This window comes from Rattus norvegicus, chromosome 16, assembly GCF_021556685.1.
Source record: "Rattus norvegicus strain SHRSP/BbbUtx chromosome 16, alternate assembly SHRSP_T2T, whole genome shotgun sequence".
Lineage (NCBI taxonomy): Eukaryota > Metazoa > Chordata > Mammalia > Rodentia > Muridae > Rattus > Rattus norvegicus.
Window position 1 is genome coordinate 6,226,932 of NC_141549.1, and position 17,064 is coordinate 6,243,995.

The window sequence follows — 17,064 nt, forward strand, 5'->3', positions numbered from 1 at the left end:
AAGGGAGTGAGACACACTATTGGAACAGAGGATCCTGGGTGGCTGGAGGTGCCTTAAAGATCTGTAGACACTGGGAAGGGTGGAGCTCATCTCCACAGGAATCAGAAGAACAGCATTTGGGAAGGTGAACACCGGGAGAGGAGGGACTTTGACAGGCGGTTCAGGATCAGTTGGAACAAGTGTACTCTGGCTTCAATATGTTGCTGCTACAGACACTGGGGGATAGGAGGGTTTATTTTAGCTTTGAGGAAAGTCAGGGAAGAAACTCCAAGCAGGAACTTGAAAGAGAAGCCATGGAAGGATGCTACCCGGTGGCTCACTCACCAACCCATGCTTAGGAAGCTGAAGGCTACCTAAGGTGTGGTGCTGCTCACAGTGGGCTGGGCCCTCCTACAACAATTAATGATCAACACACACACACACACACACACACACACACACACTCACACACGTCACCCTGCTCTGGACAATCCCTCAACTGAGACTCCCTTCTCAGGTGATTCTAGGCTGGGTCAAGTTGACAGTTCAAAAAAACTAGGACAGGGGTTGGGGATTTAGCTCAGTGGTAGAGCGCTTGCCTAGGAAGCGCAAGGCCCTGGGTTCGGTCCCCAGCTCCGAAAAAAAGAACCAAAAAAAAAAAAAAAAAAACTAGGACAGAGTTCTGAGACCCTTAGCTTGTGGGGTAGAAAGCCCTGAGGAGCCCAGGACTGGAATATTGAGAGCGAGGTACTGTGGTATACCCCTGCCATTCCCAGCTACTGAGGCAGGAGGAGGATCAGTTGAACTCAAGAGTCCAGGGAAGCTTGGGGAAACAAGGAACACAAGTAGATTCTTGGCTGTTGAGAGATGAGAAATGCCAAGTTCGGTTCACAGAAGGACACTAGGCTTGTTTGGCTCCAGTGGTGGCAGGTGACAGAAAAGGACAAGGAGGGGTAAAAATGACTAGTCCCAGCATCGAGTATGCCTGTTCCATTTTTTCACTGTTCTCAACTTCCCCCGGGAGTTAGGTATTGCTACTCTCCTCATGTTCAGGATGAAGAGTGTGATTGGCCCAACCGTGGCTATGGGAAGACAGGAAGCAGATGAGATTGCTAAGGATTAAGCTTGAGGACCCGGGAGGGCGGCTGTCCCCCATTCCTGATGCTGTGTTCTCTGCGCCATGATGAACTGAACCCTCAGACTGTGAGCCAAAGGCAACCCCGTTTCGTAGGTGGATTCTTGGCAGATATTTAGTGATGGCAACAAGAAAAGTAACTAATACAGCTGTGGGTGCAGCTTGATGGCTGAGTGCTTGCTCTGCAGGTGAGAGACTCTGGGTCTCATCCAGAGTAGTGCTAAAAGCAAAACAAAAGAAAGATGTGAAGAGGATATAAAAAAAAAAAAAAAAGCCACACCTTTCCATCCTAGGTCCTCTGTGGTTTGGCCCTGGCTCCTTCTTTTTTTTTTTTTTTTTTTTTGATTCTTTTTTTTCGGAGCTGGGGACTGAACCCAGGGCCTTGCGCTTCCTAGGCAAGTGCTCTACCACTGAGCTAAATACCCTTGGCTCCTTCTTTTTTACCTAACTCATGGTCCCCATGAGGCTGGCTGTTAAAGGCTTATTCCATAAACACCTGCTCACCATCCACATAGAATGCCTGCCTGCCTGCCCGTCTGTCTGTCCTTCTGTCTGTCTGTTTTTTTTTTTTTTTTGGTTCTTTTTTTCAGAGCTGGGGACCGAACCCAGGGCCTTGCGCTTCCTAGGCAAGCGCTCTACTACTGAGCTAAATCCCCAGCCCCCTGTCTGTCTGTTTTAAAGCAGAGATACAAACAGCAAGGAACTCTGGGAGACCTCAAACCAGAAGAAAGCAGAAGTCAAAAGGGAAACCAGAGTGGACAGGGCAGTAGGAGATTCCGGAAGGTTCTAGAAAGGAAGAATGGAAAAGATTCCCCAGAAGGGCAGAGATGCTCTTTTAGGAACTAGGCGTGGTGGTGCATGACTTTTTTTTTCGGAGCTGGGGACCGAACCCAGGGCCTTGCGCTTCCTAGGCAAACGCTCTACCACTGAGCTAAATCCCCAACGGCGCATGACTTTGATCCCAGCACTTGGGAGGCAGTTTGCAGCCAGCCTGGTCAACAAAGTGAGTTTCAGGACAGCCAGGGCTACCCAGAGAGACCCTGTCTCAAAAACTAGCAATGATCAAAAGTTGTCTTTTTAGGGAGAAGTAAAACAATAGATGTGGTCTCAGATGGTGCAAATACTGAGTCTTGAAGAGAATCAAAAGAAAACAAAACATCACCCCCGACCCCAAACCCTACGTTACCACAATGGTTTGTGGCCCTCCCGAGAGTCACAATAGGTGAACAGACAGTATATCTGTGGTACTAAAATTCCCTGGAAGAATTGGTAAGGAAAAGCTGCCTCAGGCCTGTGGGCATGGATCAGGTGGTAATATGCCTGTCGTGCAGGCACGAGGACCTGAGTTTGAACCCCAAGAACCCACATAAAAGCCTTACGCTGAAGCACGTGTTTGTGACCCTACTCCTGCGGGTGTAGAGGCAGGTCCCCAGAGTTCACTGGTCGCCCAGCCTAGCCAAATTGGTGAGCTCTGGGCTCTGTAAGAAACCCTGTTAAAAAAAATAATGAATTTGATTCCTGGCTTCCACATACCTACTGACACACATATACACGCAAATAATTGTAATAAAAACCATCTTAAAAGTCTCCTTAAGGTGACAGTGAAAGAGAGGTTGGAAAACTGCCTTGTATCTGGTTTAATAGCCTAAAAATCTGACCAGGTGTGATTGTGCACACCTTTAACTACAGTACTTGGGATGCAGAGGTAGGCAGGACTCTGTGAGTTTAAGGCTAGCACGGTCTACGTTGTGAGGTCCAAGACAGCCAGAAGATCATGAAATCCTACCTCAAAAACAAACAAACAAACAAATAAAACTCGATAAAAATAAATAAAAACCACTTAAAAGTAACATCTTTATTGTGGCAAAATATGAAAAATAAAGTTTACCTTTATTTTTTCTCTTCCTCCTCTTCCTCCTCCTCTTCCTCCTCCTCCTCCTCCTCCTTTTCATTCTTTTTTTGTCTCTCTATATAGGTCAACTGGAAATCTCCTGCCCCTGCCCCTACACCTGCGCCTGCCCCTGCCCCTGCCCCTGCCCCTGCCCCTGCCCCTGCCCCTGCCCCTGCCCCTGCCCCTGCCTCCTGAATGCTGAAATTACACCCTGGGCCACTACACCCAACTAACTTTATTCTTTTTATTATTAATTATGTGTATGTGTAGGTCAAAGGACAATTTGTGTGAGATAATTCTCTCCTTCTGTCATGCAGGTCTGTAAGTGGAACTTACCTGCTGAGCCATGTTATTGGCCAGTCTTTCATATTTTTACCATTTGTTTACTCTGCATATGTATGTGTGTGCATGTATACATGCCCAGGTGTGCAGGTGGAGGTCAGAGGACAATTTTGAGGAGTCAGTCCTCTCCTTTCACCCAGGGCCCAGGGATCAGTCTGAGTTCATCAGACTTGGCATTGGATAACTCATTGCGGCCAGCTGCCATCTTAAATGGCAGACATCAACAACAGCATTCTTCCTCTGTCTCTGAATTTCCTTTCTCTAGAAACTTGCATAAGGGAAAGTGTTGTACATACTTTTAAAAAACCCTTGCTTGCTCTTCCTCAAGAGCTCTGCCTGAGCTCTCTCAACCTCCCATGTCTAGGTCCACCAGCCTCTAATGACCACCCTGGTCTCACAGCTCCCAGGGCCAGCTCTTCTAATCTCCTGTTGCTCCTTGCCGGATGCTGGAAATGGCCCTCTCATCCAGTTCCCACAGCTTGCTAAGCCACCCAACAACCATCCTTTCTGAGAATGCCAGACTGCCAACGACCACTCCGTGGTTATACCCTCTCTATTGCCCACCTGAATCGCCCTGGATGGATACCACCAGACCATCTTAATATTTTAAAGTCAGCCAAATGACACAACTGCTGGGTGGAATCTATTGTCCTAAACTCATTAGCTATTCTATAAGAGAATTTTTCTGGTGGTGGAGGCTGGCACCGGTTCTAATAGCCCCCAGGCCTACATGGTGTCTGTCTTCTCCCTCCAAAGCCTGACTGAAAACCCTTTCTCTATCTCATCCCCTTCTTATCTCCTGGGACCATATCTTTGCCAGAGATTGACTTCCGCTGTCTTTATTTACCAATCAAACAACTAGGGACTCTCCCCGTAATGAAAAGATACATCATTAGTCCTTTATGACTATTTTATTACATAATGCCCTCTAAATCTTTCCATGTTATTGATGTTATTGTATCTCAGAATTTGCTTTCTTTTATATCACTTCAGAAGATGCATACACATGCACGAACACATGCACACACACATATACACACATACACACATACACATACACACACATCACATACACACACATCACATACACACATACACACATACACTACACACATATACACACACATCACATACACTACACACATATACACACACATCACATACACACATATACACACATGCACAAACACATCACATACACACATACACACATACACACACATATACACACATACACACACATACACACACCACATATAATATCATCTACTCATCCAATGATAGGAACTTAGCTTGTTCCCATTCTTTGTTCGTGGGAATATCTATGTGATCACAGATGTACAAATATCTGTTTGACTCCCTGTTCTTATTGTATGCACTTATTTATGTATTTATTTTTGGTGTATGTATCCTGAGGTAAAATGGTTTGATTACATGTGTAATTTTTTCAAGGAGCTTGATACCAATTTCCACACAAGCTGAGCCATTTCCCATTCTCATCAGCAATGCACAGGGTCCTAATTTCTCCATATCCTTTGGTCTATATCTTAATATATTTGAGTGACTGCATCTGCCAAAATGATCTAGTTACACATTTAGGTTTGGTACATTTCTTCGGAATGACAATTTCCTCTCCATAAGAAAACCAAACAAAGGGAACCATAAATGAATATTGAATTCTAGTTAGTGATATTGCTAAAGATAAGCAAAGGCAAGCATTTGCTAGAGCTGAGGGGGCAGACCGTTGTCTAGTAACTATTGACAGTAGTAGCAGGCAAAGCTGAGCTTCATTCAACTGGGCAGAGGTAACTGGGTCTTTTAAAGCGAGAATGAGGGCTGGGCATGGAGGCACACACCTGTAATTCCACACTCAGAAGGCAGAGCCAGCTTCTTCCCTTTCATGCCTGCCATCATTCCAAGTTGTTGAGCCTTATCTGCATGCTGTAGAAGAGACACCATTTCCATTACCTGCTACGCAAAAGCAAATGGATAAGTAAAACTTAAAGATCTTCCTCTCCTGCATGGCTTCCCAAATATTCTCCCCATTCTGTGGCTTGCCATTTGTTATCCTGTGACATTTCCCCCTTTCCCTAGAGTTCTATTCCATACCCCTATGTTAATGCAAATATTATGTTACTTACAGAAGGCAGAGGCAGGCTGATCTCTCTAGAACTCTGGGCTATATGTGCTGACATAGTGAGACCTCTTTTATAAATACACACACACACATACCAACAAATGATGAAGGGAAATAGAGAAGTGAGCACCGAGGCTCCTTGGCAAACTGAAAATTTCCAATTACACACAAGAGATAGGTAGATCTTATCTCAACAACAGTAACATCATCATCATCATCATCATCACCACCACCATCATAAGTAATAGTTGGTTATTGTAAAAGCAATTCCACCAGCTATATTTGCTAGTTGACTATTATAAAAGATGGGATTGTATCTTCCCACACAAAATGGGTATCAAAATTTTTTTTGATGATTACATTTCAAAGGAAGGGCTTTCTGTCTTGGAGAAAAGCATTTCTTGCTTATAGAAGACATATGTATTCTCGATGGGACAGACTGATAATCAGTAATTGTATGGCTGTTTAAAAGTAAATTCTTTAGGCAAGGCAGATAGCTCTGTTTGCAGCTTTGTTCTTTCACAGACAGGCGTTAAAAGGGGGCCTTGGCGCTCCGTGGAAGTAGCATGAAGCTCTGTGAAGTCTTTCAGGATGGTGGTTTGGCAATCATTCTGTGAGAGATCTTTGCAAGTCTCAGTAAAGCACGCTGAAACTTTTAGGGATGAAGTGTACTGATGTCTTCACTGCACTTTACAAAGCATCAAAAACGCAGGCCGAATACTGGCATGCGACAAAACAGAGCAAACATTGGTGAAATCTAGAGTTGTCCACTTTTTCAACTGAATGTGAGTCAAGCACAGAAACGGCTAATGTTTGTAGAACGAATGAACCATATTCGTAACAGGCTTGAAACCAGCAAGGAGTCATCGAGCAAATGCAGAACCAAAGCGTAGAAGTGCGGCTCGGGAGTCACTCTGGCCTCCCAGGAGCGACGCTCTATGGCAGGTCCTCCGGGACCGCTCTGGCCGCTTCAGTGACGCATCGATGGTTGGTCATCCCCTTCCCCGCCCCCTCAAGCACCAGGAGCCGCTCTGGCCGCCGCGTCTAGGTCGGCTCTATGGCGCGTCTTCCGACTCTGCGCATGCGCAGGACTACCCCGCCTGTATCGCTATGGTAGCGGCGTCCGGGTGGGCCGGGCCTGGAAGCTCCTACACCGGGTGGGCCGCGATTATGGACGACTTCACTTCCAGTCGGGCATGAGCGGGGCCTCCCGCTGCCTTATGCGCCGCTACCGCAGCTTCCCGACTGTAGGCCTCCTTCGGGAACATGCCCCAAGCCGCATACTGTTACTTGCGGGTCGTGGGCAGGGGTAGTTACGGGGAGGTGACGCTCGTGAAGCATCGGCGGGACGGCAAGCAGGTCGGGGACTTGGGACCTGGCCAGGGGCGATGAGGGAAGGGGTATGGGTACTGCGAGGGCGTCCTCAATTCTACTAGGCCCGGAATGGTGGGCAGGGACTCACCTCGCATACGAGGTCAGCTTCCCAACTTCCCCTATAATAGGAGCCCCAAACTTTGTCTATTCTTTAGAATTAATTAGTGTACTTTATCTGCAAACCTGTCACCTGAAAGTTTCTTGAGAACAGGGGCCATGTGTTCCCAAGGCCTAAATCAGTGCCACCTGATAAGCCCTGTCTCTTGTGCAACTTGGGCTGCTTAAAAACTCATCACCTTCTCGCCAGCACTTTCTCACGGTCCCTACTTCAGTGAGTAGCTTGACCAGCCGTGCAGTTTCCGAAGCTGGACTCGAGACAATTATCTGTAATGTCTCCAACGCTGATTATATTCCCGCCACTAGGTCAAACCGGCATCTTCATCTCTGTTGGTAACACCCCAATACAGGCCACCAGTCTTTGTAGCTAAATGCCCACTCCTTCCCAACTAGTTCCTGTTACCTGCTTTCTTTTCTCTAACCTGTCACTTCGGCCGCAGGGGTCTTTCTTAAACTAAAATCTGGCATTACTGCTTTGTGTAAAGTACTTTCTGCCATCACCTAAAGGCTAATGAACCAGTTTTTCAGGATGCTTTGCTCTCAGAGTGGCCATAGAATGCTTTGCAAGAGCAGGGACAGTTATAAAGCTGATAAGCGATATCTCAGAGTTCTACCCAGACAGTGATAACAACAAGCTGAGAGAGTACACACCCCTTAAGTATAAGACCCACTCTCCTACTCTTCCTCGGGACATATGCTAAATTCTCTGCCTAGAACACAAGCTTTCACATAGGTTGATTGAGTAGGCACCCCGGGGAACTGTGGGACATTTGTGCTAAGAGTGAGAGTTTAGCTATAACAATAATTTTGAGTAGTAGTTTGCACTTCAGGAAACACATTTCTATGTGTGTTTATTGAAGGAGTGAGTATGTGATCTTTGAGATGCTTGAGAGCAGTATATTAGATTGCAAAGGATTTTATTTTTAATGGGATTGGTCCTATGTGGAGGGCCACTGATACTTTAACTTTATTGGGGCCATGAGTATCTAATGCATCTCATTCCGTTCACAGATGCACATTTAAGCTATATCTTAATGCTTATTGATAGGGAGAATTTAGATGTTAAGGACTTTCTTTTTAGTTGGTCTAATAGTATGTTAGGTTCACTTTTTAGTCATTAGTAATTTTTTTTTTTTGAGATAGCATATCACTATGTTTGTTTGTCTTCAAAATTCTGGGCCTAAGTCACCCTTCTGCCCCAACCTTCAGAATGGTTGGGATTGCAGAGTCAAGAAGTAGTAAACTGCAAAGGGAAGGGTGACTTGTTCAGCTATGACCTGGGGTGGGCTCGTCTGGCGGACGTAAGTAGTAGAGTACTTGTCTAACGTGTGCCAGGCCCTGTTTAACGCTGGCACGGAACAAAAGCGTAATTGTCAATAGCAAGTATTACCCCCAGTTTTATGCTGTTTTGTTTTGATTTGATTTGATCTGATTGTTCGAGATAGGGTTTCTCTGTGTAGTCCTGGCTGTCCTGGACCTTGCTCAGTAGACCAGGCTGGCCTCAAACTCAGAGATTTGCCTGCCTCCGCCTCTCGAGTGCTGGGATTATATTCACGCACTCACCAGCACCACCTGGCTAAGTTTATGCTTTTTGATCATCTCGCTGCCTCGTCTTCTGTGCATTGTACTGGTAATTTTACGCCTTTTGAAAACAAGTCTCAATAGGTTATCTGATAGACCCCAGAAGGTTGGTTTTTGAAGGCTGGGCATTCACAAGAACTCTTAGCTACTTCTGAACCCCGAGATTCAGTTTTCTTACACCTCGTGAAAGTTTGCATTTCCTTTGCTAGTATGTCATCAAAAAGCTGAACCTCCGGAATGCCTCCAGCCGGGAGCGTCGAGCGGCAGAGCAGGAGGCTCAGCTCCTGTCTCAGTTGAAGCACCCCAACATTGTCACCTACAAAGAGTCATGGGAGGGCGGAGACGGTCTGCTCTACATCGTCATGGGCTTCTGCGAAGGAGGCGATCTGTACCGGAAGCTCAAGGAGCAGAAGGGGCAGCTTCTGCCTGAGAGTCAGGTGGTGGAGTGGTTTGTCCAGATCGCCATGGCCTTGCAGGTACTGTCACACCCATGTCTCCTGTGGGCTCCAGTGCAGCAGGAGGCTGGCAAGTGTATTTTCCTGGGCCAGGGATGACTCCATTGGCTGTGAACGATCTCACCAACACAAAGTTAGAAGTAGAATTTACTAAATATCCTGAGGTACAAGAATGAAGAGAGAAATTGTTTGTACAGTAATATTTTTAGGGCTGCTTCTATGAGAGGTGTTTTCACACGGGCAGCCAGGCGGTGTCCCAGTGTCACAGCGCCCTGGTTATTTAGGATTCATTAGGGGGGACACTGGTGTGGCGCTCCTGTCAGGGTGCTTAGACAGACATTAAGTTCACAGTGTCAGTCGTCTCTTTCTTCCTGGTGCTGGTTTATGTGCAAGGCAGACATGGCTCAGAGTCTGCTTCTGTGTCCTCTGCCTCCCTCGGTCACAATAACCCTTTCTATGTAACATGGGTGCTGGGGATCCAAGTTCAAGTCCTCAAGCTTACACAGTGAGCACTTTATTGACAGAGCCACTCCCTCAGCCCCCAAGCCTGCTCTTAAAGAGTGGTATTTTCTACAGCAGTGTCAGGATGCCCTGTAATCAGAGCTTGAAGTGAACTCTTCGTGGTCTTGCTGAGAGGCACCAGGGTCTTGGTCTTTGCTTTGATATAAAAGCAGCCTTGTTTTGAGGTTAGAGTGGCTCAACCCTAGGATGGTGTCCACATATTAGGAAGACATCTTTTCACATGCTTACATGGTGGGAAAAATTATTCTTTTGAAAATCCTCTTAGAAGCTAGATGGATTCCCCTTGTAGCATTGCAGTGTTGCTGGGCGAGTGATGCCTATGTTAAAGCAACCGTGGATTTCATATGCAATGACAGGAGATACCAACTCTTGGTGCATTTAGTGTTTTGTAGCAAAGTCCATTTTAAAAGCCTTGAATTGACCAAGAACGAAGGAAGACGGTGTTCATCTCAGTCGGCCATCTGTGTCATGTTGAAAGACGTATTGGCTAGTTACTGTTCTGATACTGTGAGGCTCAGGTTGCCCGACATCAGCGTGCTAGTGTGCGCCTCCCCCAGAGGGGACTGAGTTCAAATAGAACTCGGGGCCTGGGCTTATTTGGCCAGAACCAGCTGACCTTGTTTAAATTCTCACACGTTCTCTTTACGTAAAAGCGATGCTGTTGCACTTTAGAATGCTGTCTAGAATCTCACAGGTCACAGGCATGCTCATCTGACTTTGGAGAAGTTGTTTCCCTTCAGCCTGAGTGTGCAAGGCTTTTTCGGTTGGTTGGTTGGTTTTTGTTGTTGTTGTTGTTGTTGTTGTTGTTGTTGTTGTTGTTGTTTTTAACTTGGAGACAAGGACTCACTTTAGCCTAGACTGGCCTGGAACTCACCATGAAGCTCAAGAAAATCTCAAACTCACAACAGTCCTCCTGTTAGTGGACTTAACAGGCCTAAGCCACCATGTCTGGCTTATACGCATATATTTTAACTAGATCCAGGTATTGTTAAAAATGATACAATATTCAAGGCACCAGGAAATAATTTCAGAAGCCGACTGATATGTGGAACTTAACATTCTGTGTATACAGACATGTTCATGTATGTGTGTAGATGCATTTGCGCATGTGTGTGTGTATATGTGTGGAAGGCAGAGGAGGAGGTGTTGGATGTCTTCCTCTGTTGTACATGTGTTGTATATGTGTATGTGGGAAGGCAGAGGAGGAGGTGTTGGCTGTCTTCCTCTGTTGTACATGTGTTGTACATGTGTTGTATATGTGTTGTATGTGTGTGTATGTGGGAAGGCAGAGGAGGAGGTGTTGGATGTCTTCCTCTGTTGCCCTGCACCTTAGGTTTTCAGTCTCTCACTGATTGCAAAACTTACTTAACAGCAAGCTCCTGGTATCCTCCAGTCGTTCCCTCCACAGCACCAAGAACGAGTCAGCATGCCTGGCTTTGCACAAAGTGCTGTAGATCTAAACTCAGGGTCCCGTGCTTTTGTGACAAGCGCTTGCCAACTGGGCCGTCTCCCTAGCCCCCAAACTTACTTTTCTTACTTTGAAAATTGTAGACCAGTTCTTTGTTTAGAACTTCTAGAGCAATAGTGTTTTGGTTGGCAGATAACTAAGGCCCTTTAACTCCTGTAATTACTGATGATCTGTAAAAACTAGAAATAAGTAAATCAATCAGTATACTTATACATAACGAGCAATTCTCTCCTCAGTACTTACATGAGAAGCACATCCTTCATCGAGATCTGAAAACTCAGAATGTCTTCCTAACAAGAACAAACATCATCAAAGTAGGTGACCTAGGCATTGCCCGAGTGTTGGAGAATCACAGTGACATGGCGAGCACCCTCATTGGCACACCCTATTACATGAGTCCTGAGCTGTTCTCCAACAAACCCTACAACTATAAGGTAGGATATATACAGCTGTGTGTGGCTCAGGGTACATACAGCTGTGTGTGGCTCAGGGTACATACAGCTGTGTGTGGCTCAGGGTATATACAGCTGTGTGTGGCTCAGGGTACATACAGCTGTGTGTGGCTCAGGGTATATACAGCTGTGTGTGGCTCAGGGTACATACAGCTGTGTGTGGCTCAGGGTATATACAGCTGTGTGTGGCTCAGGGTACATACAGCTGTGTGTGGCTCAGGGTATATACAGCTGTGTGTGGCTCAGGGTACATACAGCTATGTGTGGCTCGGATTGCTCTGGAAGAATATCAACATTTCAGAGCCCATGAGTACTTAAATCAGAATTAGCTGTGAATCAGTTGGAGGAAAATGTATGAGAAAATGTTTTGAGAGGGAAAATGTGAATAAGATATTCAGCACTTAACCATTCACTTTTTTTTCTTTTATAGTCGGATGTTTGGGCTTTGGGATGCTGCGTGTATGAAATGGCCACCCTGAAGCATGCTTTTAATGCAAAAGACATGAATTCTTTAGTTTATCGGATTATTGAAGGAAAGGTAAAAGAAAATAGAACTAATTGAACAAGGTTTAAATAATAGATCGTTGTAAATATCTACTGTCAACACATTGGTTTTTTTTTTTTTCCCCAGTGCTGGAGTCAAACCCAGGGCAAATGCAGGGCCAGTGGCGCTCTATCACTGAGCTGCATTCCCAGCCCTGGATAATGATTTTGATTGACTAATATTCACTGATACTGGCTGAAGAGTTAGGAATATAGGATCTCTTTTGTGGGAGAGGTTGAAGTTGAGGAGAGATTGTTTTTTCTTATTGTTAAAATGTTAGCATAGCTGATTGGCTTCAAAGAGCCAGCCGTTTGGAAGCCCCTCCCCGAAACTGCAGGCCGTCAGGTGCCTGAAGAGCACAGTAGAGTGAGCCCTGCTTACAGTGAACCGTGCTGTTAGGATGTACTGTTTGAGCTTGTCATTGCCCGTAACTGAGTAAGAACTGCAGAAGGTACCATATATGATGTGGATGCCAGAAATGCTAACTTTGTGTGGTTTCCCTGACACTGGTTGCCCTTTGCAGTGATTTAAAGATCACCCCAAGACCCGCTGAAAAACATTTTTTAAAGTACACAAGTAAAAATTTTCACTTATAGGGGCAGAAGAGATGGCTTGTTGTTTAAGATGGCTACTGGTCACCCACTCTGTCTACTCTCAACCTTCTGTCCCTAGGGCATCTGATGCCCTCTTTCAGCCTCTGCTGACACTACGCTTGTGGTACATTTGCGTACATGCAGGCAAAACTCCCATACACATAAAATAAAAGTCTTTGAAATGTGTTTCCAATTATACTATTTAAAGAATTAAGTTAAAAAAATTCTCTATTTTCATGTTATTGATAACTACTGCTAGCAATTTTTTCCAAGGCCTTTCCTCTTTCATTTTTGAAACAGACATAACTCTGATTATGTATGTACTTCTATCCAAGTACTTTTTAAAATTTATTTATTCACTTTACATCCTGATTGCAGTCCCCTCCCTCCTCTCCTCCCATTCCTACGCTCCACTCCCCTTCTCCCAAATCCCCCCAGAGAAGGGGGAGCCACCTCTCCTTCCCCCAAGGGGACCTGGCACAGCAAGTCTCCTCAGGACTTATCCTCTTCCACTGAGGCCAGACGAGGCAGCTTGACTAGGGGAAGGGATCCAAAGACAGTCCCCAGCTCCTTTTGTTGGGGGATCTACAAGAAGACCAAATTGTACATCTGCTACATATGTGTAGAGGGCCTACATATGTGTAGCATCCAATCCATGCATGCTCTTTGGTTGGTGGTTCAGTCTCTGTGAGCCCACGAGGGCTCAGGTTAGTTGATTCTGTTGACCTTCTCGTGGTTGTCTGTGACCCTTCGAGCTCCCTCAGTCCTTCCCCCACTCTTCCACAAGACTCCCTGAGCTCTGCCCAAAGTTCGGCTGTGGATCTCTGCATCTGTTTCAGCCAGCTGTTGGGTGGGGCCTCCCAGGTGACAGTTGTGTTAGGCTTCTGTCTGCAGGCATAGCAGGGTGTTGTTAATAGTGTCAGGGGTTGACTCTCACCCGTGCCGAGAGTCTCAGGTGGGTCAGTCATTGGCTGTCCATTCCTTCAATGTCTGTGCCATTTTTATCCCTACACATCTTGTGGGCAGGGCAGATTTTGGGCCAAAGGTTTTGTGGGTGGGTTGGTGTCTCCCTCCCTTCCCTAGAAATCCTGCCTGGCTATTGGAGTGGCCACTTCAGCCTCCACATCTCCCCACCCCCACCCCACCCCCGGCTGCTAGGGTCACTCCTATATCTTCCCAGGAACCTCCCTGATCCCAGTGATGTCCCCCACCCCTGCTCTCTTCATATCTGATCCCCACCCTTGTTCCCCTTCCCACTCCCTCTCCCACCCTGTTCCCTCCATCCATCCACTTCCAATGCCTATTTTATTTCCTCTTCTGAGTAAATTCAAGCATCGTCTTGGGCCCTCCTTACTCCTTAGCTTCCTTGGGTCTGTGCGTTGTAGCATGGTTATCCTTTATGGCTCATGCCCACTTATGCATGAGTGCGCGCCATGCTTGTCTGTGCATTGTAGCATGGTCCTGCACTTTACGGCTCATGCCCACTTATACATGAGTGCGCGCCATGCTTGTCTTTCTGGGTCTGCGTTATCTCTCTCAGGGGGATCTTTTCTACTTCCATCCATTTATTTGCCTGCAAATTTCATGAAGTCCTTGTTTTTAGTGACTGAGTAGTATTTCATTGTGTAGGTGTTCCACATTTTCTTTTCCTGTTCTTCGGTTGAGAGACATCTGGGTGGTTTCTAGTTTCTGGCCATTACGAATGAAGCTTATGCAAATACTTTTCAAAGAGAAAGAAATGGAGACCCACTGTGCGCAGCAGTACCCAGCTTACTCTTTTGCCTTAATTGTCAGTGCTTGTGCTTTCCTTTTAAGCAGCGCCTCGTTTAATAGGAAGAAAGCCCATAATTTATCCCTCAGGCCTGTGCAGATGGACACCTTATTTCTAGCTATTGACTACCACACTGCATATTTTCATAAATAAATCTTATTTGTGCTCTTGGACCAACAAGACTGCTCAAGGGGTAAAGATGCTGGCACCACAAGCCCAACAAGCTGAGTTGGATCTCAAATCCCATGGTCGGAGGGGGAACTGACCCACAAAAGTATTCCCTGGCTTGACTGTGCGCATGCTCACACATGCTCACACATGCTCACACATGCTCACACATGCACACATGCTCACACATGCACACATGCTCACACATGCACACACATGCACACATGCTCACACATGCACACACATGCACACATGCTCACACATGCTCACACATGCACACATGCTCACACATGCACACACATGCACACGTGCTCACACGTGCTCACACATGCACACATGCTCACACATGCACACATGCTCACACATGCTCACACATGCACACATGCTCACACATGCACACATGCTCACACATGCTCACACATGCTCACACATGCACACATGCTCACACATGCACACATGCTCACACATGCTCACACATGCACACATGCTCACACATGCACACATGCTCACACATGCTCACACATGCTCACACATGCACACATGCTCACACATGCACACATGCTAATAACCACATGTAAAAAAAGAAAAAGGAACTTGTGTGTCTCTGAAGGGTAGAGTCCTCCAATGGGAGCACTCTTAGCTTATTATTATAAGCAGAACATCACTTGTCCTAGCTATTCTCTACTTCCTGGGTATGTGACTTTAAATTAGTGTTAATGATTTTGAGTATTATGATGATTTTAAATATGGGGAAATCTCTGCCAGTTTGTCTTTGTCTCATAACATCCTTCTTCATCTTGTTATTCTTTGCAGTTGCCACCAATGCCAAAAGTTTACAGTGCGGAGCTGGCAGAGCTGATAAGAACCATGTTGAGCAGGAGACCTGAGGAGAGGCCCTCTGTGCGGAGCATCCTGCGGCAGCCCTACATAAAACACCACATCTCCTTGTTCTTGGAGGCCACCAAGGCGTAAGACACCCCCTTCCAGAAAGCTAGGCTCAGTGGGTGGGGCAGAAGAGGGTGGCTCTAAATTTTCATATGTAAAAGTTTATGGTGAGGTTTTTGGGTTTTTGTTTGTTTTTTAAATTTTTTTTATTTAATTTTTATTTATGTGAGTACACTGTAGCTGTCTTCAGACACGCCAGAAGAGGGCACCAGATCTCACTTGGTTGCTGGGAATTGAACTCAGGACCTCTGGAAGAGCAGCCAGTGCTCCTAACCACTGAGCCATCTCTCCAGCCCCTTCTTTGTTTTTTAACAAAAAATAAAACTGCATGACTAGAGTATGTAAAGAGACAAGATTCTCCCCTCGTGGTGTTGTTTGGACTGGGCCTCAGAATTTAACTTGCATAGGAAAGTAATAAAATATATTAATAACAGCTTTATGTTTCATAAGTAGAATACAGTTTTATAAGTCAAAGATCCCAAAGCAGTAAAGCCCATGTGTCTATGCTAGGCTAAGGTGGAAGGGATTGTGGGAAGAACTGTGGGAGGCCTAAAGGAAAATTAGAAGTATTTTACTAAGGTCTAAAAATTTCTCTCCACCTCAGCTTTCCATTTTATTTTATTTTTATTTCCTATATTTTATTGTTTTGCATTGTTTGAGAAAGGGCTTGTCAGTGTAGGTCTGGCTGACCTCCCGCCTGCCTCTGACTCCTGAGTGCTGGGATTAAAGGTGTGCAGCACCACTGTCTGGCTGCTTCTTTATCTTTTCCTTATGTGTATGTGACGGCCTATGTAGGCTAGGACACGGACTCTTAGTGTCCTGCGTCAGTGTCCCACATGCTGAGATTACAGATGTGGGCCTCCATTCCAGTTTCACTTTGCTGTTTTACTCACATTACTTCTGACTGGCCCTCTGTTAGGCTGATCTCTGCACTCTAATTTCCCAGAGATTCAGCCCAGTTTTAAAAATGACACATTAAACAGTACAAGTGTTATTCCTATATGCATTTGCTCTCCATATCAGAGAATATAACCCAATAATTTTTATTCTTAAAGTTTGCACGGGGCTGAAGAGATGGCTCAGCAGTTAAGAGCCCTGACTAGTCTTCCAGAGGTCCTGAGTTCAACTCCCAGCAACCACATGGTGGCTCACAACCATCTGTAATGGGATCTGATGCCCTCTTCTGGTGTGTCTGAAGACAGCTACAGTGTGCTTATATAAATAAAAATAAATTTTAAAAAAAGTTTGCAAGAATATTATTGTAAACCTGTGAAACTTAAAAGAAGAAACTTATCTTGCTACTTCTACATGTGAGCTACTTTCTCATAGAAATTCTATTTTGGAATTTTGTGTTAGAGAAAAGCTATGGAGATAGTACAGAGCTCCTCTCTACCCTCGTCTGGTTCCTCCTGTCATCAGCATCTTAGGTTATTATCATGGGCATTTGTCAGAAGTAAGAAACCAGGGCTGTTGAGATGACTTAGCAAGTAAAGGGACTTGTCACTAAGCTGCTAATCTGAGTTCAGTTCCTGGGACCCATGTGAACCAACTCGCACAAGTTGTCTTCTGATCACATGTGTGTATTTATAT

At 45.5% G+C, this 17,064-nt stretch overlaps 1 protein-coding gene across 3 annotated transcripts in view; it reads left to right on the forward strand.

Annotated features, from left to right (window-relative positions):
- Nucleotides 1-6,569: 6,569 nt before the first annotated feature.
- Nek4 (NIMA-related kinase 4) overlaps nucleotides 6,570-17,064 on the forward strand; it is a 42,045-nt gene continuing 31,550 nt past the window's right edge. The window contains exons 1-5 of one of the 3 annotated variants that reach the window (XR_015639390.1): nucleotides 6,570-6,843; nucleotides 8,766-9,032; nucleotides 11,238-11,435; nucleotides 11,884-11,991; nucleotides 15,343-15,497. Coding sequence is in view for 2 of the 3 variants with exons in the window: in NM_001013134.2 (NP_001013152.2) it covers nucleotides 6,751-6,843; nucleotides 8,766-9,032; nucleotides 11,238-11,435; nucleotides 11,884-11,991; nucleotides 15,343-15,497 (821 nt within the window). In the remaining variant the exon portion in view is untranslated. 3 annotated transcript variants of the gene reach the window in all.